Here is a 25,140-nt window from a genome sequence, read left to right on the forward strand (position 1 = left end):
ATATAGTACAGCCCCCCCCATGTCCTGTTCTGTACATTACTATAGTGTCCTTTGTATTATATATTGTACAGCGCTCCCCCATGTCCTGTTCTGTACATTACTATAGTGTCCTCTGTATTATATATAGCACAGCGCCCCCCATGTCCTGTTCTGTACATTACTATAGTGTCCTCTATATTATATATATATAGTACAGCGCCCCCCATGTTCTGTACATTACTATAGTGTCCTCTGTATTTTATATAGTACAGCGCCCCCCCATGTCCTGTTTTGTACATTACTATAGTGTCCTCTGTATTATATATAGCACAGCCCCCCCATGTCCTGTTCTGTACATTACTATAGTGTCCTCTGTATTATATATAGCACAGCGCCCCCCCATGTCCTGTTCTGTACATTACTATAGTGTCCTCTGTATTATATATATAGCACAGCGCCCCCCATGTCCTGTTCTGTACATTACTATAGTGTCCTCTGTATTATATATAGCACAGCGCCCCCCCATGTCCTGTTCTGCACATTACTATAGTGTCCTCTGTATTATATATAGTACAGCGCCCCCCATGTCCTGTTCTGTACATTACTATAGTGTCCTCTGTATTATATATAGTACAGCGCCCCCCATGTCCTGTTCTGTACATTACTATAGTGTCCTCTGTATTATATATAGTATGGCGCCCCCCATGTCCTGTTCTGTCCATTACTATAGTGTCCTCTGTAATATATATATAGTACAGCGCCCCCCATGTCCTGTACATTACTATAGTGTCCTCTGTATTATATATAGCACAGCGCCCCCCATGTCCTGTACATTACTATAGTGTCCTCTGTATTATATATAGGAGCACAGCGCCCCCCATGTCCTGTTCTGTACACTACTATAGTGTCCTCCGTATTATATATAGTACAGCGCCCCCCATGTCCTGTTCTGTACATTACTATAGTATCCTCTGTATTATATATAGCACAGCGCCCCCCATGTCCTGTTCTGTACATTACTATAGGGTCCTCTGTATTATTTATAGTACAGCGCCCCCCATGTTCTGTACATTACTATAGTGTCCTCTGTATTATATATAGGACAGCGCCCCCCATGTACTGTTCTGTACATTACTATAGGGTCCTCTGTATTATATATAGCACAGCGCCCCCCATGTCCTGTTCTGTACATTACTATAGTGTCCTCTGTATTATATATAGTACAGCGCCCCCCATGTCCTGTTCTGTACATTACTATAGTGTCCTCTGTATTATATATAGTACAGCGCCCCCCATGTTCTGTACATTACTATAGTGTCTTCTGTATTATATATAGGAGCACAGCGCCCCCCATGTCCTGTTCTGTACATTACTATAGTCTCCTCTGTATTATATATATAGCACAGCGCCCCCCATGTCCTGTTCTGTACATTACTATAGTGTCCTCTGTATTATATATAGTAGAGCGCCCCCCCATGTCCTGTTCTGTACATTACTATAGTGTCCTCTGTATTATATATAGGAGTACAGTGCCCCCCATGTTCTGTTCTGTACATTACTATAGTGTCCTCTGTATTATATATAGCACAGCGCCCCCCATGTCCTGTTCTGTACATTACTATAGTGTCCTCTGTATTATATATAGTATGGCGCCCCCCATGTCCTGTTCTGTACATTACTATAGTCTCCTCTGTATTATATATAGTACAGCGCCCCCATGTCCTGTTCTGTACATTACTATAGTGTCCTCTGTATTATATATAGTACAGCGCCCCCCATGTCCTGTTCTGTACATTACTATAGTGTCCTCTGTATTATATATAGTACAGCGCCCCCCATGTCCTGTTCTCTACATTACTATAGTGTCCTCTGTATTATATATAGTACAGCGCCCCCCATGTCCTGTTCTCTACATTACTATAGTGTCCTCTGTATTATATATAGTACAGCGCCCCCCATGTCTTGTTCTGTACATTACTATTGTCTCCTCTGTATTATATATAGTACAGCGCCCCCCATGTTCTGTACATTACTATAGTGTCCTCTGTATTATATATAGTACAGCGCACCCCCATGTCCTGTTCTGTACATTACTATAGTGTCCTCTGTATTATATATAGTACAGCTCCCCCCATGTCCTGTTCTGTACATTACTATAGTCTCCTCTGTATTATATATAGGAGCACAGCGCCCCCCATGTCCTGTTCTGTACATTACTATAGTGTCCTCTGTATTATATATAGTACAGCGCCCCCCCATGTCCTGTTCTGTACATTACTATAGTGTCCTCTGTATTATATATAGTACATCGCCCCCCCATGTCCTGTTCTGTACATTACTATAGTGTCCTCTGTATTATATATAGTACAGCGCACCCCCATGTCCTGTTCTGTACATTACTATAGTGTCCTCTGTATTATATATAGGAGCACAGCGCCCCCCATGTCCTGTTCTCTACATTACTATAGTGTCCTCTGTATTATATATAGCACAGCGCCCCCCCCATGTCCTGTTCTGTACATTACTATAGTGCCCTCTGTATTATATATAGTATGGCGCCCCCCATGTCCTGTTCTGTACATTACTATAGTGTCCTCTGTATTATATATAGGAGTACAGCGCCCCCCATGTCCTGTTCTGTACATTACTATAGTCTCCTCTGTATTATATATAGCACAGCGCCCCCCATGTCCTGTTCTGTACATTACTATAGTTTCCTCTGTATTATATATAGTAGAGCGCCCCCCCCCATGTCCTGTTCTGTACATTACTATAGTCTCCTCTGTATTATATATAGTACAGCGCCCCCCATGTCCTGTTCTGTACATTACTATAGTGTCCTCTGTATTATATATAGTACAGCGCCCCCCCATGTCCTGTTCTGTACATTACTATAGTGTCCTCTGTATTATATATAGGAGTACAGCGCCCCCCATGTTCTGTACATTACTATAGTGTCCTCTGTATTATATATAGTACAGCGCCCCCATGTCCTGTTCTGTACATTACTATAGTGTCCTCTGTATTATATATAGTACAGCGCCCCCCCATGTCCTGTTCTGTACATTACTATAGTGTCCTCTGTATTATATATAGTACAGCGCCCCCATGTCCTGTTCTGTACATTACTATAGTGTCCTCTGTATTATATATAGTACAGCGACCCCCATGTCCTGTTCTGTACATTACTATAGTGTCCTCTGTATTATATATAGTACAGCGCCCCCCATGTCCTGTTCTGTACATTGCTATAGTGTCCTCTGTATTATATATAGTACGGCGCCCCCCATGTCCTGTTCTGTACATTACTATAGTGTCCTCTGTATTATATATAGTACAGCGCACCCCCATGTCCTGTTCTGTACATTACTATAGTGTCCTCTGTATTATATATAGCACAGCGCCCCCCCATGTCCTGTTCTGTGCATTACTATAGTGTCCTCTGTATTATATATAGTACAGCGCCCCCCATGTCCTGTTCTGTACATTACTATAGTGTCCTCTGTATTATATATAGTACAGCGTCCCCCCATGTCCTGTTCTGTACATTACTATAGTGTCCTCTATATTATATATATATAGTACAGCGCCCCCCATGTTCTGTACATTACTATAGTGTCCTCTGTATTTTATATAGTACAGCGCCCCCCATGTCCTGTTTTGTACATTACTATAGTGTCCTCTGTATTATATATAGCACAGCGCCCCCCATGTCCTGTTCTGTACATTACTATAGTGTCCTCTGTATTATATATATAGCACAGCGCCCCCCATGTCCTGTTCTGTACATTACTATAGTGTCCTCTGTACTATATATAGCACAGCGCCCCCCATGTCCTGTTCTGCACATTACTATAGTGTCCTCTGTATTATATATAGTACAGCGCCCCCCATGTCCTGTTCTGTACATTACTATAGTGTCCTCTGTATTATATATAGCACAGCGCCCCCCCATGTCCTGTTCTGTACATTACTATAGTGTCCTCTGTATTATATATATAGCACAGCGCCCCCCATGTCCTGTTCTGTACATTACTATAGTGTCCTCTGTACTATATATAGCACAGCGCCCCCCCCATGTCCTGTTCTGCACATTACTATAGTGTCCTCTGTATTATATATAGTACAGCGCCCCCCATGTCCTGTTCTGTACATTACTATAGTGTCCTCTGTATTATATATAGTACAGCGCCCCCCATGTCCTGTTCTGTACATTACTATAGTGTCCTCTGTATTATATATAGTACAGCGCCCCCCATGTCCTGTTCTGTACATTACTATAGTGTCCTCTGTATTATATATAGTACAGCGCCCCCCATGTTCTGTACATTACTATAGTGTCATCTGTATTATATATATATAGTACAGCGCCCCCCCCCCTGTCCGGTTCTGTATATTACTATAGTGTCCTCTGTATTATATATAGTACAGCGCCCCCCATGTTCTGTACATTACTATAGTGTCCTCTGTATTATATATAGTAGAGCGCCCCCCCATGTCCTGTTCTGTACATTACTATAGGGTCCTCTGTATTATATATAGCACAGCGCCCCCCATGTCCTGTTCTGTACATTACTATAGGGTCCTCTGTATTATATATAGTACAGCGCCCCCCCATGTCCTGTTCTGTACATTACTATAGTGTCCTTTGTATTATATATAGTACAGCGCCCCCCCCCATGTCCTGTTCTGTACATTACTATAGTGTCCTCTGTATTATATATAGTACAGCGCCCCCCATGTCCTGTTCTGTACATTACTATAGTGTCCTCTGTATTATATATAGTACAGCGCCCCCCATGTTCTGTACATTACTATAGTGTCCTCTGTATTATATATAGTAGAGCGCCCCCCCATGTCCTGTTCTGTACATTACTATAGTGTCCTCTGTATTATATATAGTACAGCGCCCCCCATGTCCTGTTCTGTACATTACTATAGTGTCCTCTGTATTATATATAGCACAGCGCCCCCATGTTCTGTACATTACTATAGTGTCCTCTGTATTATATATAGTACAGCGCCCCCCCATGTCCTGTTCTGTACATTACTATAGTGTCCTCTGTATTATATATAGCACAGCGCCCCCATGTTCTGTACATTACTATAGTGTCCTCTGTATTATATATAGCACAGCGCCCCCATGTTCTGTACATTACTATAGTATCCTCTGTATTATATATAGTACAGCCCCCCATGTTCTGTTCTGTACATTACTATAGTGTCCTCTGTATTATATATAGTACAGCGCCCCCCATTTCCTGTTCTGTACATTACTATAGTGTCCTCTGTATTATATATAGCACAGCGCCCCCATGTCCTGTTCTGTACATTACTATAGTGTCCTCTGTATTATATATAGTACAGCGCCCCCCCATGTCCTGTTCTGTACATTACTATAGTGTCCTCTGTATTATATATAGCACAGCGCCCCCCATGTCCTGTTTTGTACATTACTATAGTGTCCTCTGTATTATATATAGTACAGCCCCCCATGTCCTGTTCTGTACATTACTATAGTGTCCTCTGTATTATATATAGTACAGCGCCCCCCCATGTCCTGTTCTGTACATTACTATAGTGTCCTCTTTATTATATATAGTACAGCGCCCCCCCATGTCCTGTTCTGTACATTACTATAGTGTCCTCTGTATTATATATAGTATGGCGCCCCCCATGTCCTGTTCTGTACATTACTATAGTCTCCTCTGTATTATATATAGTATGGCGCCCCCCATGTCCTGTTCTGTACATTACTATAGTGTCCTCTGTATTATATATAGTACAGCGCCCCCCCCATGTCCTGTTCTGTACATTACTATAGTGTCCTCTGTATTATATATAGTATGGCGCCCCCCATGTCCTGTTCTGTACATTACTATAGTCTCCTCTGTATTATATATAGTACAGCGCCCCCCATGTCCTGTTCTGTACATTACTATAGTGTCCTCTGTATTATATATAGTACAACGCCCCCCCATGTCTTGTTCTGTACATTACTATTGTCTCCTCTGTATTATATATAGTACAGCGCCCCCCATGTCCTGTTCTGTACATTACTATAGTGTCCTCTGTATTATATATAGTACAGCGCCCCCCATGTCTTGTTCTGTACATTACTATTGTCTCCTCTGTATTATATATAGTACAGCGCCCCCCATGTCCTGTTCTGTACATTACTATAGTGTCCTCTGTATTATATATAGTACAGCGCCCCCCATGTTCTGTACATTACTATAGTGTCCTCTGTATTATATATAGTACAGCTCCCCCCATGTCCTGTTCTGTACATTACTATAGTCTCCTCTGTATTATATATAGTACAGCGCCCCCCCATGTCCTGTTCTGTACATTACTATAGTGTCCTCTGTATTATATATAGTACAGCCCCCCATGTCCTGTTCTGTACATTTCTATAGTGTCCTCTGTATTATATATAGTACAGCGCCCCCCATGTCCTGTTCTGTACATTACTATAGTGTCCTCTGTATTATATATAGTACAGCGCCCCCCCATGTCCTGTTCTGTACATTACTATAGTGTCCTCTGTATTATATATAGTATGGCGCCCCCCATGTCCTGTTCTATACATTACTATAGTGTCCTCTGTATTATATATAGGAGTACAGCGCCCCCCATGTCCTGTTCTATACATTACTATAGTCTCCTCTGTATTATATATAGCACAGCGCCCCCCATGTCCTGTTCTGTACATTACTATAGTTTCCTCTGTATTATATATAGTAGAGCGCCCCCCCCATGTCCTGTTCTGTACATTACTATAGTCTCCTCTGTATTATATATAGTACAGCGCCCCCCATGTCCTGTTCTGTACATTACTATAGTGTCCTCTGTATTATATATAGGAGTACAGCGCCCCCCATGTTCTGTACATTACTATAGTGTCCTCTGTATTATATATAGTACAGCGCCCCCATGTCCTGTTCTGTACATTACTATAGTGTCCTCTGTATTATATATAGTACAGCGCCCCCCCATGTCCTGTTCTGTACATTACTATAGTGTCCTCTGTATTATATATAGTACAGCCCCCCCATGTCCTGTTCTGTACATTACTATAGTGTCCTCTGTATTATATATAGTACAGCCCCCCCCATGTCCTGTTCTGTACATTACTATAGTGTCCTCTGTATTATATATATAGTACAGCGCCCCCCCCATGTTCTGTACATTACTATAGTGTCCTCTGTATTATATATAGTACAGCGCCCCCATGTCCTGTTCTGTACATTACTATAGTGTCCTCTGTATTATATATAGTACAGCGCCCCCCCATGTCCTGTTCTGTACATTACTATAGTGTCCTCTGTATTATATATAGTACAGCGCCCCCCCATGTCCTGTTCTGTACATTACTATAGTGTCCTCTGTATTATATATAGTACAGCGCCCCCCATGTCCTGTTCTGTACATTACTATAGTGTCCTCTGTATTATATATAGTACAGCGCCCCCCATGTCCTGTTCTGTACATTACTATAGTGTCCTCTGTATTATATATAGTACAGCGCCCCCCCATGTCCTGTTCTGTACATTACTATAGTGTCCTCTGTATTATATATAGTACAGCGCCCCCCCATGTCCTGTTCTGTACATTACTATAGTGTCCTCTGTATTATATATAGCACAGCGCCCCCCATGTCCTGTTCTGTACATTACTATAGTGTCCTCTGTATTATATATAGTACAGCGCCCCCCATGTCCTGTTCTGTACATTACTATAGTGTCCTCTGTATTATATATAGTACAGCGCCCCCCCATGTCCTGTTCTGTACATTACTATAGTGTCCTCTGTATTATATATAGTACAGCGCCCCCCATGTCCTGTTCTGTACATTACTATAGTGTCCTCTGTATTATATATAGTACAGCGCCCCCCATGTCCTGTTCTGTACATTACTATAGTGTCCTCTGTATTATATATAGTACAGCGCCCCCCATGTCCTGTTCTGTACATTACTATAGTGTCCTCTGTATTATATATAGCACAGCGCCCCCCCATGTCCTGTTTTGTACATTACTATAGTGTCCTCTGTATTATATATAGTACAGCCCCCCATGTCCTGTTCTGTACATTACTATAGTGTCCTCTGTATTATATATAGTACAGCGCCCCCCATGTCCTGTTCTGTACATTACTATAGTGTCCTCTGTATTATATATAGCACAGCGCCCCCCCATGTCCTGTTCTGTACATTACTATAGTGTCCTCTGTATTATATATAGTACGGCGCCCCCCATGTCCTGTTCTGTACATTACTATAGTGTCCTCTGTATTATATATAGTATTGCGCCCCCCATGTCCTGTTCTGTACATTACTATAGTGTCCTCTGTATTATATATAGTACAGCGCCCCCCATGTCCTGTTCTGTACATTACTATTGTGTCCTCTGTATTATATATAGCACAGCCCCCCCGTGTCCTGTTCTGTACATTACTATAGTGTCCTCTGTATTATATATAGTACAGCGCCCCCCATGTCCTGTTCTGTACATTACTATAGTGTCCTCTGTATTATATATAGTACGGCGCCCCCCATGTCCTGTTCTGTACATTACTATAGTGTCCTCTGTATTATATATAGTACAGTGCACCCCCATGTCCTGTTCTGTACATTACTATAGTGTCCTCTGTATTATATATAGCACAGCGCCCCCCATGTCCTGTTCTGTACATTACTATAGTGTCCTCTGTATTATATATAGTACAGCGCCCCCCATGTCCTGTTCTGTACATTACTATAGTGTCCTCTGTATTATATATAGTACAGCGCCCCCCCATGTCCTGTTCTGTACATTACTATAGTGTCCTCTATATTATATATATATAGTACAGCGCCCCCATGTTCTGTACATTACTATAGTGTCCTCTGTATTTTATATAGTACAGCGCCCCCCCATGTCCTGTTTTGTACATTACTATAGTGTCCTCTGTATTATATATAGCACAGCCCCCATGTCCTGTTCTGTACATTACTATAGTGTCCTCTGTATTATATATAGCACAGCGCCCCCCCATGTCCTGTTCTGTACATTACTATAGTGTCCTCTGTATTATATATATAGCACAGCGCCCCCATGTCCTGTTCTGTACATTACTATAGTGTCCTCTGTATTATATATAGTACAGCGCCCCCCATGTCCTGTTCTGTACATTACTATAGTGTCCTCTGTATTATATATAGTACAGCGCCCCCCATGTCCTGTTCTGTACATTACTATAGTGTCCTCTGTATTATATATAGTACAGCGCCCCCCATGTCCTGTTCTGTACATTACTATAGTGTCCTCTGTATTATATATAGTACAGCGCCCCCATGTCCTGTTCTGTACATTACTATAGTGTCCTCTGTATTATATATAGCACAGCGCCCCCCATGTCCTGTTCTGTACATTACTATAGTGTCCTCTGTATTATATATAGTACAGCGCCCCCCATGTCCTGTTCTGTACATTACTATAGTGTCCTCTGTATTATATATAGTACAGCGCCCCCCATGTCCTGTTCTGTACATTACTATAGTGTCCTCTGTATTATATATAGCACAGCGCCCCCCATGTCCTGTTCTGTACATTACTATAGTGTCCTCTGTATTATATATAGTACAGCGCCCCCCATGTCCTGTTCTGTACATTACTATAGTTTCCTCTGTATTATATATAGTAGAGCGCCCCCCCATGTCCTGTTCTGTACATTACTATAGTGTCCTCTGTATTATATATAGTACAGCGCCCCCCATGTCCTGTTCTGTACATTACTATAGTGTCCTCTGTATTATATATAGCACAGCGCCCCCCCATGTCCTGTTCTGTACATTACTATAGTTTCCTCTGTATTATATATAGTAGAGCGCCCCCCATGTCCTGTTCTGTACATTACTATAGTGTCCTCTGTATTATATATAGTACGGCGCCCCCCATGTCCTGTTCTGTACATTACTATAGTGTCCTCTGTATTATATATAGGAGTACAGCGCCCCCCATGTCCTGTTCTGTACATTACTATAGTGTCCTCTGTATTATATATAGGAGTACAGCGCCCCCCATGTCCTGTTCTGTACATTACTATAGTCTCCTCTGTATTATATATAGCACAGCGCCCCCCATGTCCTGTTCTGTACATTACTATAGTTTCCTCTGTATTATATATAGTAGAGCGCCCCCCCCATGTCCTGTTCTGTACATTACTATAGTGTCCTCTGTATTATATATAGGAGCACAGCGCCCCCCATGTCCTGTTCTGTACATTACTATAGTGTCCTCTGTATTATATATAGTACAGCCCCCCCATGTCCTGTTCTGTACATTACTATAGTGTCCTCTGTATTATATATAGTACAGCGCCCCCCCATGTCCTGTTCTGTACATTACTATAGTGTCCTCTGTATTATATATAGGAGCACAGCGCCCCCCCATGTCCTGTTCTGTACATTACTATAGTGTCCTCTGTATTATATATAGGAGTACAGTGCCCCCCATGTTCTGTACATTACTATAGTGTCCTCTGTATTATATATAGTACAGTGCCCCCATGTCCTGTTCTGTACATTACTATAGTGTCCTCTGTATTATATATAGTACAGCGCCCCCCATGTCCTGTTCTGTACATTACTATAGTGTCCTCTGTATTATATATAGTACAGCGCCCCCCCATGTCCTGTTCTGTACATTACTATAGTGTCCTCTGTATTATATATAGCACAGCGCCCCCCCCCATGTCCTGTTCTGTACATTACTATAGTGTCCTCTGTATTATATATAGTACAGCGCCCCCCCATGTCCTGTTCTGTACATTACTATAGTGTCCTCTGTATTATATATAGTACAGCGCCCCCCATGTCCTGTTCTGTACATTACTATAGTGTCCTCTGTATTATATATAGCACAGCGCCCCCCCCATGTCCTGTTCTGTACATTACTATAGTGTCCTCTGTATTATATATAGTACAGCGCCCCCCCATGTCCTGTTCTGTACATTACTATAGTGTCCTCTGTATTATATATAGTACAGCGCCCCCCCATGTCCTGTTCTGTACATTACTATAGTGTCCTCTGTAATATATATAGCACAGCGCCCCCCCATGTCCTGTTCTGTACATTACTATAGTGTCCTCTGTATTATATATAGCACAGCGCCCCCCCCATGTCCTGTTCTGCACATTACTATAGTGTCCTCTGTATTATATATAGTAGAGCGCCCCCCCATGTCCTGTTCTGTACATTACTATAGTGTCCTCTGTATTATACATAGCACAGCCCCCCATGTCCTGTTCTGTACATTACTATAGTGTCCTCTGTATTATATATAGTACAGCCCCCCATGTCCTGTTCTGTACATTACTATAGTGTCCTCTGTATTATATATAGCACAGTGCCCCCCCATGTCCTGTTCTGTACATTACTATAGTGTCCTCTGTATTATATATAGTACGGCGCCCCCCATGTCCTGTTCTGTACATTACTATAGTGTCCTCTGTATTATATATAGTACGGCGCCCCCCATGTCCTGTTCTGTACATTACTATAGTGTCCTCTGTATTATATATAGTACGGCGCCCCCCATGTCCTGTTCTGTACATTACTATAGTGTCCTCTGTATTATATATAGTACAGCGCCCCCATGTCCTGTTCTGTACATTACTATAGTGTCCTCTGTATTATATATAGCACAGCGCCCCCCATGTCCTTTTCTGTACATTACTATAGTGTCCTCTGTATTATATATAGTACAGCACCCCCCATGTTCTGTACATTACTATAGTGTCCTCTGTATTATATATAGTACAGCGCCCCCCATGTCCTGTTCTGTACATTACTATAGTGTCCTCTGTATTATATATAGTACAGCGCCCCCATGTCCTGTTCTGTACATTACTATAGTGTCCTCTGTATTATATATAGTACAGCGCCCCCCATGTCCTGTTCTGTACATTACTATAGTGTCCTCTGTATTATATATAGTACAGTGCCCCCCATGTCCTGTTCTGTACATTACTATAGTGTCCTCTGTATTATATATAGTACAGCGCCCCCCATGTCCTGTTCTGTACATTACTATAGTTTCCTCTGTATTATATATAGTACAGCGCCCCCCATGTTCTGTACATTACTATAGTGTCCTCTGTATTATATATAGTACGGCGCCCCCCATGTCCTGTTCTGTACATTACTATAGTGTCCTCTGTATTATATATAGTACGGCGCCCCCCATGTCCTGTTCTGTACATTACTATAGTGTCCTCTGTATTATATATAGTACAGCGCCCCCCCCATGTCCTGTTCTGTACATTACTATAGTGTCCTCTGTATTATATATAGTACAGCGCCCCCCATGTCCTGTTCTGTACATTACTATAGTGTCCTCTGTATTATATATAGGAGCACAGCGCCCCCCATGTCCTGTTCTGTACATTACTATAGTGTCCTCTGTATTATATATAGTACAGCGCCCCCCCATGTCCTGTTCTGTACATTACTATAGTGTCCTCTGTATTATATATAGTACAGCGCCCCCCCATGTCCTGTTCTGCACATTACTATAGTGTCCTCTGTATTATATATAGTACAGCGCCCCCCATGTCCTGTTCTGTACATTACTATAGTGTCCTCTGTATTATATATAGCACAGCGCCCCCCCATGTCCTGTTCTGTACATTACTATAGTGTCCTCTGTATTATATATAGCACAGCCCCCCATGTCCTGTTCTGTACATTACTATAGTGTCCTCTGTATTATATATAGTACAGCGCCCCCCATGTCCTGTTCTGTACATTACTATAGTGTCCTCTGTATTATATATAGTACGGCGCCCCCCATGTCCTGTTCTGTACATTACTATAGTGTCCTCTGTATTATATATAGTACGGCGCCCCCCATGTCCTGTTCTGTACATTACTATAGTGTCCTCTGTATTATATATAGTACAGCGCCCCCCCCATGTCCTGTTCTGTACATTACTATAGTGTCCTCTGTATTATATATAGTACAGCGCCCCCCATGTCCTGTTCTGTACATTACTATAGTGTCCTCTGTATTATATATAGGAGCACAGCGCCCCCCATGTCCTGTTCTGTACATTACTATAGTGTCCTCTGTATTATATATAGTACAGCGCCCCCCCATGTCCTGTTCTGTACATTACTATAGTGTCCTCTGTATTATAAATAGTACATCGCCCCCCCATGTCCTGTTCTGTACATTACTATAGTGTCCTCTGTATTATATATAGTACAGCGCACCCCCATGTCCTGTTCTGTACATTACTATAGTGTCCTCTGTATTATATATAGGAGCACAGCGCCCCCCATGTCCTGTTCTCTACATTACTATAGTGTCCTCTGTATTATATATAGCACAGCGCCCCCCCCCATGTCCTGTTCTGTACATTACTATAGTGCCCTCTGTATTATATATAGTATGGCGCCCCCCATGTCCTGTTCTATACATTACTATAGTGTCCTCTGTATTATATATAGGAGTACAGCGCCCCCCATGTCCTGTTCTGTACATTACTATAGTCTCCTCTGTATTATATATAGCACAGCGCCCCCCATGTCCTGTTCTGTACATTACTATAGTGTCCTCTGTATTATATATAGGAGTACAGCGCCCCCCATGTCCTGTTCTGTACATTACTATAGTGTCCTCTGTATTATATATAGTAGAGCGCCCCCCCATGTCCTGTTTTGTACATTACTATAGTGTCCTCTGTATTATATATAGTACAGCGCCCCCCCATGTCATGTTCTGTACATTACTATAGTGTCCTCTGTATTATATATAGTACAGCGCCCCCCCATGTCCTGTTCTGTACATTACTATAGTGTCCTCTGTATTATATATAGTACAGCGCCCCCCCATGTCCTGTTCTGTACATTACTATAGTGTCCTCTGTATTATATATAGTACAGCGCCCCCCCATGTCCTGTTCTGTACATTACTATAGTGTCCTCTGTATTATATATTGTACAGCGCTCCCCCATGTCCTGTTCTGTACATTACTATAGTGTCCTCTGTATTATATATAGTACAGCGCCCCCCCATGTCCTGTTCTGTACATTACTATAGTGTCCTCTGTATTATATATAGCACAGCGCCCCCCATGTCCTGTTCTGTACATTACTATAGTGTCCTCTGTATTATATATAGTACAGCGCCCCCCATGTCCTGTTCTGTACATTACTATAGTGTCCTCTGTATTATATATAGTACAGCCCCCCATGTCCTGTTCTGTACATTACTATAGTGTCCTCTGTATTATATATAGTACAGCGCCCCCCATGTCCTGTTCTGTACATTACTATAGTGTCCTCTGTATTATATATAGCACAGCGCCCCCCCATGTCCTGTTCTGTACATTACTATAGTGTCCTCTGTATTATATATAGCACAGCGCCCCCCATGTCCTGTTCTGTACATTACTATAGTGTCCTCTGTATTATATATTGTACAGCGCTCCCCCATGTCCTGTTCTGTACATTACTATAGTGTCCTCTGTATTATATATTGTACAGCGCACCCCCATGTCCTGTTCTGTACATTACTATAGTGTCCTCTGTATTATATATAGCACAGCGCCCCCCATGTCCTGTTCTGTACATTACTATAGTGTCCTCTGTATTATATATAGCACAGCTCCCCCCATGTCCTGTTCTGTACATTACTATAGTGTCCTCTGTATTATATATAGTACAGCGCCCCCCATGTCCTGTACATTACTATAGTGTCCTCTGTATTATATATAGTACAGCGCCCCCCATGTCCTGTTCTGTACATTACTATAGTGTCCTCTGTATTATATATAGCACAGCGCCCCCCCATGTCCTGTTCTGTACATTACTATAGTGTCCTCTGTATTATATATAGCACAGCGCCCCCCATGTCCTGTTCTGTACATTACTATAGTGTCCTCTGTATTATATATAGTACAGCGCCCCCCATGTCCTGTTCTGTACATTACTATAGTGTCCTCTGTATTATATATTGTACAGCGCCCCCCATGTCCTGTTCTGTACATTACTATAGTGTCCTCTGTATTATATATAGTACAGCCCCCCATGTCCTGTTCTGTACATTACTATAGTGTCCTCTGTATTATATATAGTACAGCGCCCCCCATGTCCTGTTCTGTACATTACTATAGTGTCCTCTGTATTATATATAGTATGGCGCCCCCCATGTCCTGTTCTGTACATTACTATAGTGTCCTCTGTATTATATATAGTACAGCGCCCCCCATGTCCTGTTCTGTACATTACTATAGTGTCCTCTGTATTATATATAGTATGGCGCCCCCCATGTCCTGTTCTGTACATTACTATAGTGTCCTCTGTATTATATATAGTACAGCGCACCCCCATGTCCTGTTCTGTACATTACTATAGTGTCCTCTGTATTATATATAGTACAGCCCCCCCCATGTCCTGTTCTGTACATTACTATAGTGTCCTCTGTATTATATATAGTACAGCGCCCCCCATGTCCTGTTCTCTACATTACTATAGTGTCCTCTGTATTATATATAGCACAGCGCCCCCATGTTCTGTACATTACTATAGTGTCCTCTGTATTATATATATAGTACAGCGCCCCCCATGTCCTGTTCTGTACATTACTATAGTATCCTCTGTATTATATATAGTACAGCGCCCCCCATGTCCTGTTCTGTACATTACTATAGTGTCCTCTGTATTATATATAGTACAGCTCCCCCCATGTTCTGTACATTACTATAGTGTCCTCTGTATTATATATAGTACAGCGCCCCCATGTCCTGTTCTGTACATTACTATAGTGTCCTCTGTATTATATATAGTACAGCTCCCCCCATGTTCTGTACATTACTATAGTCTCCTCTGTATTATATATAGTACAGCCCCCCCCATGTTCTGTTCTGTACAGTACTATAGTGTCCTCTGTATTATATATAGTACAGCGCCCCCCATGTCCTGTTCTGTACATTACTATAGTGTCCTCTGTATTATATATAGTACAGCGCCCCCATGTCCTGTTCTGTACATTACTATAGTGTCCTCTGTATTATATATAGCACAGCGCCCCCCATGTCCTTTTCTGTACATTACTATAGTGTCCTCTGTATTATATATAGTACAGCGCCCCCCATGTTCTGTACATTACTATAGTGTCCTCTGTATTATATATAGTACAGCGCCCCCCATGTCCTGTTCTGTACATTACTATAGTGTCCTCTGTATTATATATAGTAGAGCGCCCCCCCATGTCCTGTTCTGTACATTACTATAGTGTCCTCTGTATTATATATAGTACAGTGCCCCCCATGTCCTGTTCTGTACATTACTATAGTGTCCTCTGTATTATATATAGTACAGCGCCCCCCATGTCCTGTTCTGTACATTACTATAGTTTCCTCTGTATTATATATAGTACAGCGCCCCCCATGTTCTGTACATTACTATAGTGTCCTCTGTATTATATATAGTACAGCCCCCCATGTCCTGTTCTGTACATTACTATAGTGTCCTCTGTATTATATATAGTACAGCGCCCCCCATGTCCTGTTCTGTACATTACTATAGTGTCCTCTGTATTATATATAGCACAGCGCCCCCCCCCCATGTCCTGTTCTGCACATTACTATAGTGTCCTCTGTATTATATATAGCACAGCGCCCCCCCCCATGTCCTGTTCTGTACATTACTATAGTGTCCTCTGTATTATATATAGTACAGCGCCCCCCATGTCCTGTTCTGTACATTACTATAGTGTCCTCTGTATTATATATAGCACAGCGCCCCCCCATGTCCTGTTCTGTACATTACTATAGTGTCCTCTGTATTATATATAGCACAGCCCCCCATGTCCTGTTCTGTACATTACTATAGTGTCCTCTGTATTATATATAGTACAGCGCCCCCCATGTCCTGTTCTGTACATTACTATAGTGTCCTCTGTATTATATATAGTACGGCGCCCCCCATGTCCTGTTCTGTACATTACTATAGTGTCCTCTGTATTATATATAGTACGGCGCCCCCCATGTCCTGTTCTGTACATTACTATAGTGTCCTCTGTATTATATATAGTACAGCGCCCCCCCCCCATGTCCTGTTCTGTACATTACTATAGTGTCCTCTGTATTATATATAGTACAGCGCCCCCCCATGTCCTGTTCTGTACATTACTATAGTGTCCTCTGTATTATATATAGGAGCACAGCGCCCCCCATGTCCTGTTCTGTACATTACTATAGTGTCCTCTGTATTATATATAGTACAGCGCCCCCCCATGTCCTGTTCTGTACATTACTATAGTGTCCTCTGTATTATAAATAGTACATCGCCCCCCATGTCCTGTTCTGTACATTACTATAGTGTCCTCTGTATTATATATAGTACAGCGCCCCCCCATGTCCTGTTCTGTACATTACTATAGTGTCCTCTGTATTTTATATAGTACAGCGCCCCCCATGTCCTGTTCTGTACATTACTATAGTGTCCTCTGTATTATATATAGTACAGCGCCCCCCATGTTCTGTACATTACTATAGTGTCATCTGTATTATATATATATAGTACAGCGCCCCCCCCCCCCTGTCCGGTTCTGTATATTACTATAGGGTCCTCTGTATTATATATAGTACAGCGCCCCCCATGTCCTGTTCTGTACATTACTATAGTGTCCTCTGTATTATATATAGTACAGCGCCCCCCATGTTCTGTACATTACTATAGTGTCATCTGTATTATATATATATAGTACAGCGCCCCCCCCCCCCTGTCCGGTTCTGTATATTACTATAGTGTCCTCTGTATTATATATAGTACAGCACCCCCCATGTTCTGTACATTACTATAGTGTCCTCTGTATTATATATAGGAGCACAGCGCCCCCCATGTCCTGTTCTGTACATTACTATAGTGTCCTCTGTATTATATATAGCACAGCGCCCCCATGTTCTGTACATTACTATAGTGTCCTCTGTATTATATATAGGAGTACAGCGCCCCCCCATGTCCTGTTCTGTACATTACTATAGTGTCCTCTGTATTATATATAGCACAGCGCCCCCCCATGTCCTGTTCTGTACATTACTATAGTGTCCTCTGTATTATATATAGTACAGCGCCCCCCATGTTCTGTTCTGTACATTACTATAGTGTCCTCTGTATTATATATAGGAGTACAGCGCCCCCCCCCATGTCCTGTTCTGTACATTACTATAGTGTCCTCTGTATTATATATAGTACAGCGCCCCCCATGTCCTGTTCTGTACATTACTATAGTGTCCTCTGTATTATATATAGGAGCACAGCGCCCCCATGTCCTGTTCTGTACATTACTATAGTTTCCTCTGTATTATATATAGTAGAGCGCCCCCCCCCCATGTCCTGTTCTGTACATTACTATAGTGTCCTCTGTATTATATATAGTACAGCGCCCCCCCATGTCTTGTTCTGTACATTACTATAGTGTCCTCTGTATTATATATAGTACAGCACCCCCATGTCCTGTTCTGTACATTACTATAGTGTCCTCTGTATTATATATAGTACAGCGCCCCTCCATGTCCTGTTCTGTACATTACTATAGTCTCCTCTGTATTATATATAGTACAGCGCCCCCCATGTCCTGTTCTGTACATTACTATAGTTTCCTCTGTATTATATATAGTAGAGCGCCCCCCCCCCCATGTCCTGTTCTGTACATTACTATAGTGTCCTCTGTATTATATATAGCACAGCGCCCCCCATGTCCTGTTCTGTACATTACTATAGTGTCCTCTGTATTATATATAGTACAGCGCCCCCCCATGTCCTGTTCTGTACATTACTATAGTGTCCTCTGTATTATATATAGTACAGTGCCCCCCATGTCCTGTTCTGTACATTACTATAGTGTCCTCTGTATTATATATAGTACAGCGCCCCCCATGTCCTGTTCTGTACATTACTATAGTGTCCTCTGTATTATATATAGTACAGCGCCCCCCCATGTCCTGTTCTGTACATTACTATAGTGTCCTCTGTATTATATATAGTACAGCGCCCCCCATGTCCTGTTCTGTACATTACTATAGTGTCCTCTGTATTATATATAGTACAGCGCCCCCCCATGTCCTGTTCTGTACATTACTATAGTGTCCTCTGTATTATATATAGGAGTACAGCGCCCCCCATTTCCTGTTCTGTACATTACTATAGTGTCCTCTGTATTATATATAGCACAGCGCCCCCCATGTCCTGTTCTGTACATTACTATAGTGTCCTCTGTATTATATATAGTACAGCCCCCCATGTCCTGTTGTGTACATTACTATAGTCTCCTCTGTATTATATATAGTACAGCGCCCCCCATGTCCTGTTCTGTACATTACTATAGTGTCCTCTGTATTATATATAGTACAGCGCCCCCCCATGTCTTGTTCTGTACATTACTATTGTCTCCTCTGTATTATATATAGTACAGCGCCCCCCATGTCCTGTTCTGTACATTACTATAGTGTCCTCTGTATTATATATAGTACAGCGCCCCCCATGTTCTGTACATTACTATAGTATCCTCTGTATTATATATAGTACAGCGCCCCCCATGTCCTGTTCTGTACATTACTATAGTGTCCTCTGTATTATATATAGTACAGCGCCCCCCATGTTCTGTACATTACTATAGTATCCTCTGTATTATATATAGTACAGCGCCCCCCATGTCCTGTTCTGTACATTACTATAGTGTCCTCTGTATTATATATAGTACAGCGCCCCCCATGTTCTGTACATTACTATAGTATCCTCTGTATTATATATAGCACAGCGCCCCCCCCATGTCCTGTTCTGTACATTACTATAGTCTCCTCTGTATTATATATAGCACAGCGCCCCCCATGTCCTGTTCTGTACATTACTATAGTGTCCTCTGTATTATATATAGTACAGCGCCCCCCCATGTCCTGTTCTGTACATTACTATAGTGTCCTCTGTATTATATATAGCACAGCTCCCCCCATGTTCTGTACATTACTATAGTGTCCTCTGTATTATATATAGTGCAGCGCCCCCCATGTTCTGTTCTGTACATTACTATAGTGTCCTCTGTATTATATATAGCACAGCGCCCCCCCATGTCCTGTTCTGTACATTACTATAGTGTCCTCTGTATTATATATAGTACAGCGCCCCCCCATGTCCTGTTCTGTACATTACTATAGTGTCCTCTGTATTATATATAGTACAGTGCCCCCCATGTCCTGTTCTGTACATTACTATAGTGTCCTCTGTATTATATATAGTACAGCGCCCCCCCATGTCTTGTTCTGTACATTACTATTGTCTCCTCTGTATTATATATAGTACAGCGCCCCCCATGTCCTGTTCTGTACATTACTATAGTGTCCTCTGTATTATATATAGTACAGCGCCCCCCATGTTCTGTACATTACTATAGTATCCTCTGTATTATATATAGTACAGCGCCCCCCATGTCCTGTTCTGTACATTACTATAGTGTCCTCTGTATTATATATAGTACAGCGCCCCCCATGTTCTGTACATTACTATAGTATCCTCTGTATTATATATAGCACAGCGCCCCCCCCATGTCCTGTTCTGTACATTACTATAGTCTCCTCTGTATTATATATAGCACAGCGCCCCCCATGTCCTGTTCTGTACATTACTATAGTGTCCTCTGTATTATATATAGTACAGCGCCCCCCCATGTCCTGTTCTGTACATTACTATAGTGTCCTCTGTATTATATATAGCACAGCTCCCCCCATGTTCTGTACATTACTATAGTGTCCTCTGTATTATATATAGTGCAGCGCCCCCCATGTTCTGTTCTGTACATTACTATAGTGTCCTCTGTATTATATATAGCACAGCGCCCCCCCATGTCCTGTTCTGTACATTACTATAGTGTCCTCTGTATTATATATAGTACAGCGCACCCCCATGTTCTGTACATTACTATAGTGTCCTCTGTATTATATATAGCACAGCTCCCCCCATGTTCTGTACATTACTATAGTGTCCTCTGTATTATATATAGTACAGCGCCCCCCCATGTCCTGTTCTCTACATTACTATAGTGTCCTCTGTATTATATATAGTGCAGCGCCCCCCATGTCCTGTTCTGTACATTACTATAGTGTCCTCTGTATTATATATAGTACAGCGCCCCCCATGTTCTGTTCTGTACATTACTATAGTGTCCTCTGTATTATATATAGCACAGCGCCCCCCATGTCCTGTTCTGTACATTACTATAGTGTCCTCTGTATTATATATAGTACAGCGCACCCCCATGTTCTGTACATTACTATAGTGTCCACTGTATTATATATAGCACAGCTCCCCCCATGTTCTGTACATTACTATAGTGTCCTCTATTATATATAGCACAGCTCCCCCCATGTTCTGTACATTACTATTGTCTCCTCTGTATTATATATAGTACAGCGCCCCCCCATGTCCTGTTCTGTACATTACTATAGTGTCCTCTGTATTATATATAGTACAGCGCCCCCCATGTTCTGTACATTACTATAGTATCCTCTGTATTATATATAGTACAGCGCCCCCCATGTCCTGTTCTGTACATTACTATAGTGTCCTCTGTATTATATATAGTACAGCGCCCCCCATGTTCTGTACATTACTATAGTATCCTCTGTATTATATATAGTACAGCGCCCCCCATGTCCTGTTCTGTACATTACTATAGTGTCCTCTGTATTATATATAGTACAGCGCCCCCCATGTTCTGTACATTACTATAGTATCCTCTGTATTATATATAGCACAGCGCCCCCCCCATGTCCTGTTCTGTACATTACTATAGTCTCCTCTGTATTATATATAGCACAGCGCCCCCCATGTCCTGTTCTGTACATTACTATAGTGTCCTCTGTATTATATATAGTACAGCGCCCCCCCATGTCCTGTTCTGTACATTACTATAGTGTCCTCTGTATTATATATAGCACAGCTCCCCCCATGTTCTGTACATTACTATAGTGTCCTCTGTATTATATATAGTGCAGCGCCCCCCATGTTCTGTTCTGTACATTACTATAGTGTCCTCTGTATTATATATAGCACAGCGCCCCCCCATGTCCTGTTCTGTACATTACTATAGTGTCCTCTGTATTATATATAGTACAGCGCACCCCCATGTTCTGTACATTACTATAGTGTCCTCTGTATTATATATAGCACAGCTCCCCCCATGTTCTGTACATTACTATAGTGTCCTCTGTATTATATATAGTACAGCGCCCCCCCCATGTCCTGTTCTCTACATTACTATAGTGTCCTCTGTATTATATATAGTGCAGCGCCCCCCATGTCCTGTTCTGTACATTACTATAGTGTCCTCTGTATTATATATAGTACAGCGCCCCCCATGTTCTGTTCTGTACATTACTATAGTGTCCTCTGTATTATATATAGCACAGCGCCCCCCATGTCCTGTTCTGTACATTACTATAGTGTCCTCTGTATTATATATAGTACAGCGCACCCCCATGTTCTGTACATTACTATAGTGTCCACTGTATTATATATAGCACAGCTCCCCCCATGTTCTGTACATTACTATAGTGTCCTCTATTATATATAGCACAGCTCCCCCCATGTTCTGTACATTACTATAGTGTCCTCTGTATTACATCCTCTCTCACAGGTCAGAGCCGTCCCCCCCTCCTCTTACCACACGTCAGGATCAGAGCTCCGAGGAGCGTCGTCGTCCGGAGACCCTCTCCATCTGGAAGGAGAGAGAGCGTCAGCAGCAGCTTCAGCAGAGGCAGGACATTCTGCGGAGACCGTCTGTGGACCGTAGGGAGAGGTGAGGACTGTTATATATACTTATTATTCAGGTCTTCACAGCAGCAGATGGATAGAGAAGCAGCTTGTTCTGTATAACCAGGCGTCACCTTTTATTTTACAGCTTGCAGAAGACGCAATCCAGCTCGTCCGTCTCCGCCCTAAATCACAATGAAGTGACCAAGTAAGTATGTACGGGGTGTATGGAGTCCAGAAGTGGGTGCTCAAATAGCTGGGTAGGATCCCCTTCATAAGGTGCCCCCTGTCTTGTTACATGGATGCCGGGCAGAAGTGCTGAGGGATTAAAGGGGTACTCCGGCCCTGAGACTTCTTATCCCCTATCCAAAGGACAGGGGAAAAGATGTCTCACCGCTGTGGACCCCCACAATCTTGTATTCGCCACCCACCTGTTTGAGCTTCACGCCACGGTGCCAGCTCACAAACGGCCAGGTGGTGACCACGGGGCCGGAGTATCGTGACGTCACAACTCTGCCCCTGTGTGACATCACCCCCTCCCCTGCTATGCAAGTCTATCGGAGAGGGCGTGACGGCCGTCACGAATCCGCCCCCCCCCCCCTTGTGCCGTCACCCCCCCGCCCCCGCTATGCAAGTCTATGGGAGGGGGCGTGACTGTCATCACGCCCCCTCCCATAGACTTGCATAGCGGGGGCGGGGGGTGATGTCACACGGGGGCGGAGTCGAGATATCACGATGCTCCGGCTCCGTGGTCGCCACCCTGCTGTTTGTGAGCTGGCACCGCGGCGTGCAGCTCAAACAGATGGGTGGCGAATACAATATATACGGGGGTCCCCCAGCGGCGGGACCCCCGCGGTGAGACATCAATGGTACATAAACCATACAAAACACTGTACCTTGATTTAAACTTGAAAAGTTGCATTTAATAAACTTTGCACTAGGGCTGCACAATATTTCGCAATTGAATCGATATAATTGCAGATTACGATGTCTATTTAGCCCTCCGCAAAATTTTGGGATTATCTAAGCACTAGTGGTCCGCACAATGGAGGGGGCGCGCCGCAGGGAGACGACAATCTGCTCCGGCAGAAAGCTTAGCTCCCGTGCGGCCCGGCTCGGCCCTTACGTGTGCGTCCTACTGTTTCCCCTTCCAGCAGTGCCAAGCGCTATAAGGTTAACCCCTCCACTGCTGGCCACCTTTAAAAAACAGCGCAGCCGTGCAGCCAGCCTATAAAGCAAGCTCAGGAGCTGAGCTCTCTTAATAATGGCTAATGCCGGACATCACTGATCCAGGTAATGTCCGACATTAACCCTTTAGACGCCGCAATGATATTTGATTGCGGCGTCTAAATTGCCCAAGCAGGTGCCAGTAGCTCAGTGGTGCTGATCGGGACACCCGCTGCAAAATGCTGCCAGGTCCCGATTAGCTGAGGACAGGCCGAGGTTTCCTACCTTCCTCCTCCCCGTCCGATTAGTGCTCCAATAATGCAGGCAGCCTGTAGTAATCGAGTGCAGATAACACTGATGAATGCTTTGCCTATAGCACAACATCGATCTGTGTCTGCAATCAAAAGATTGCAAGTTATAGTCCCCATGGCAGTTTTTTCCGAACAGTGTGCCTCCAGCTGTTGCAAAAGTACAACTTCCAGCATGCCGGACAGCCTTTGGCATGCTGGGAGTTGTAGTATTGCAACAACTGGAGGCACACTGTTTGAAAATCCCTGCCCTATGGGGACTAAAAAATTGTAGAAAAAATTAATGTAAAAAGAAAAGGTAATAAATGCTAATAACCCATCCCTCTAATAAAAGGTTAAATCATCCCTCTTTTTCCTCATTTTTTAACCCGTCCAGGATGAAGGGCGTACAGGTATGTCCTTGCACCATGAGTCCTTAACCCCTTCCCGCTATGGTATGTATGCATATGTCCAAGCACCCGACATGTTCATGCTCTGGGACGTATGCATATGTCCTCGCGATCTCCTGCTCTGAGGCGGGCGGCTCAGGAGGTCGCCGGCGGGACCCGGCTGTCAATCACAGCTGGGGACCCACCGCAGCTGCAGGACCGTGATCGTGTCGGTCCCTGCAGCATTAACCCCATAGATGCCGTGATCAATCCTGATCACGGCATCTATGGTGTTGAGATGCGGAGGGTGCTCCACCTGTTCACCAATGGCCGCGCGATACGATCACATGTCACTGTTGGTTGCTATGGCAGCAGGAGGTCAGATGATGACTTACTGTTGTCTGGCTACGGAAACCTGCGAGATCCAGCCAGAGGCTGTAGTGTGTGCAGCTCATCAGGTCATACCGTGCTGCAGTACAAATGTATTCATAGTATAACCTGTAAAAAGTGAAAAAAAAA

General features: G+C 43.0%; 1 protein-coding gene across 1 annotated transcript in view; it reads left to right on the forward strand.

Annotated features, from left to right (window-relative positions):
- LOC130309181 (leucine-rich repeat and calponin homology domain-containing protein 4-like) overlaps positions 1-25,140 on the forward strand; it is a gene marked incomplete at both ends in the record, with an annotated part of 85,342 nt that overhangs the window by 52,353 nt on the left and 7,849 nt on the right. Inside the window, 2 exon segments of the mRNA XM_056552295.1 lie at positions 22,663-22,824; positions 22,927-22,986. Coding sequence (XP_056408270.1) covers positions 22,663-22,824; positions 22,927-22,986 — 222 coding nt within the window.

The sequence above is a fragment of the Hyla sarda genome, unplaced genomic scaffold (genome assembly GCF_029499605.1).
Source record: "Hyla sarda isolate aHylSar1 unplaced genomic scaffold, aHylSar1.hap1 scaffold_1513, whole genome shotgun sequence".
NCBI lineage: Eukaryota > Metazoa > Chordata > Amphibia > Anura > Hylidae > Hyla > Hyla sarda.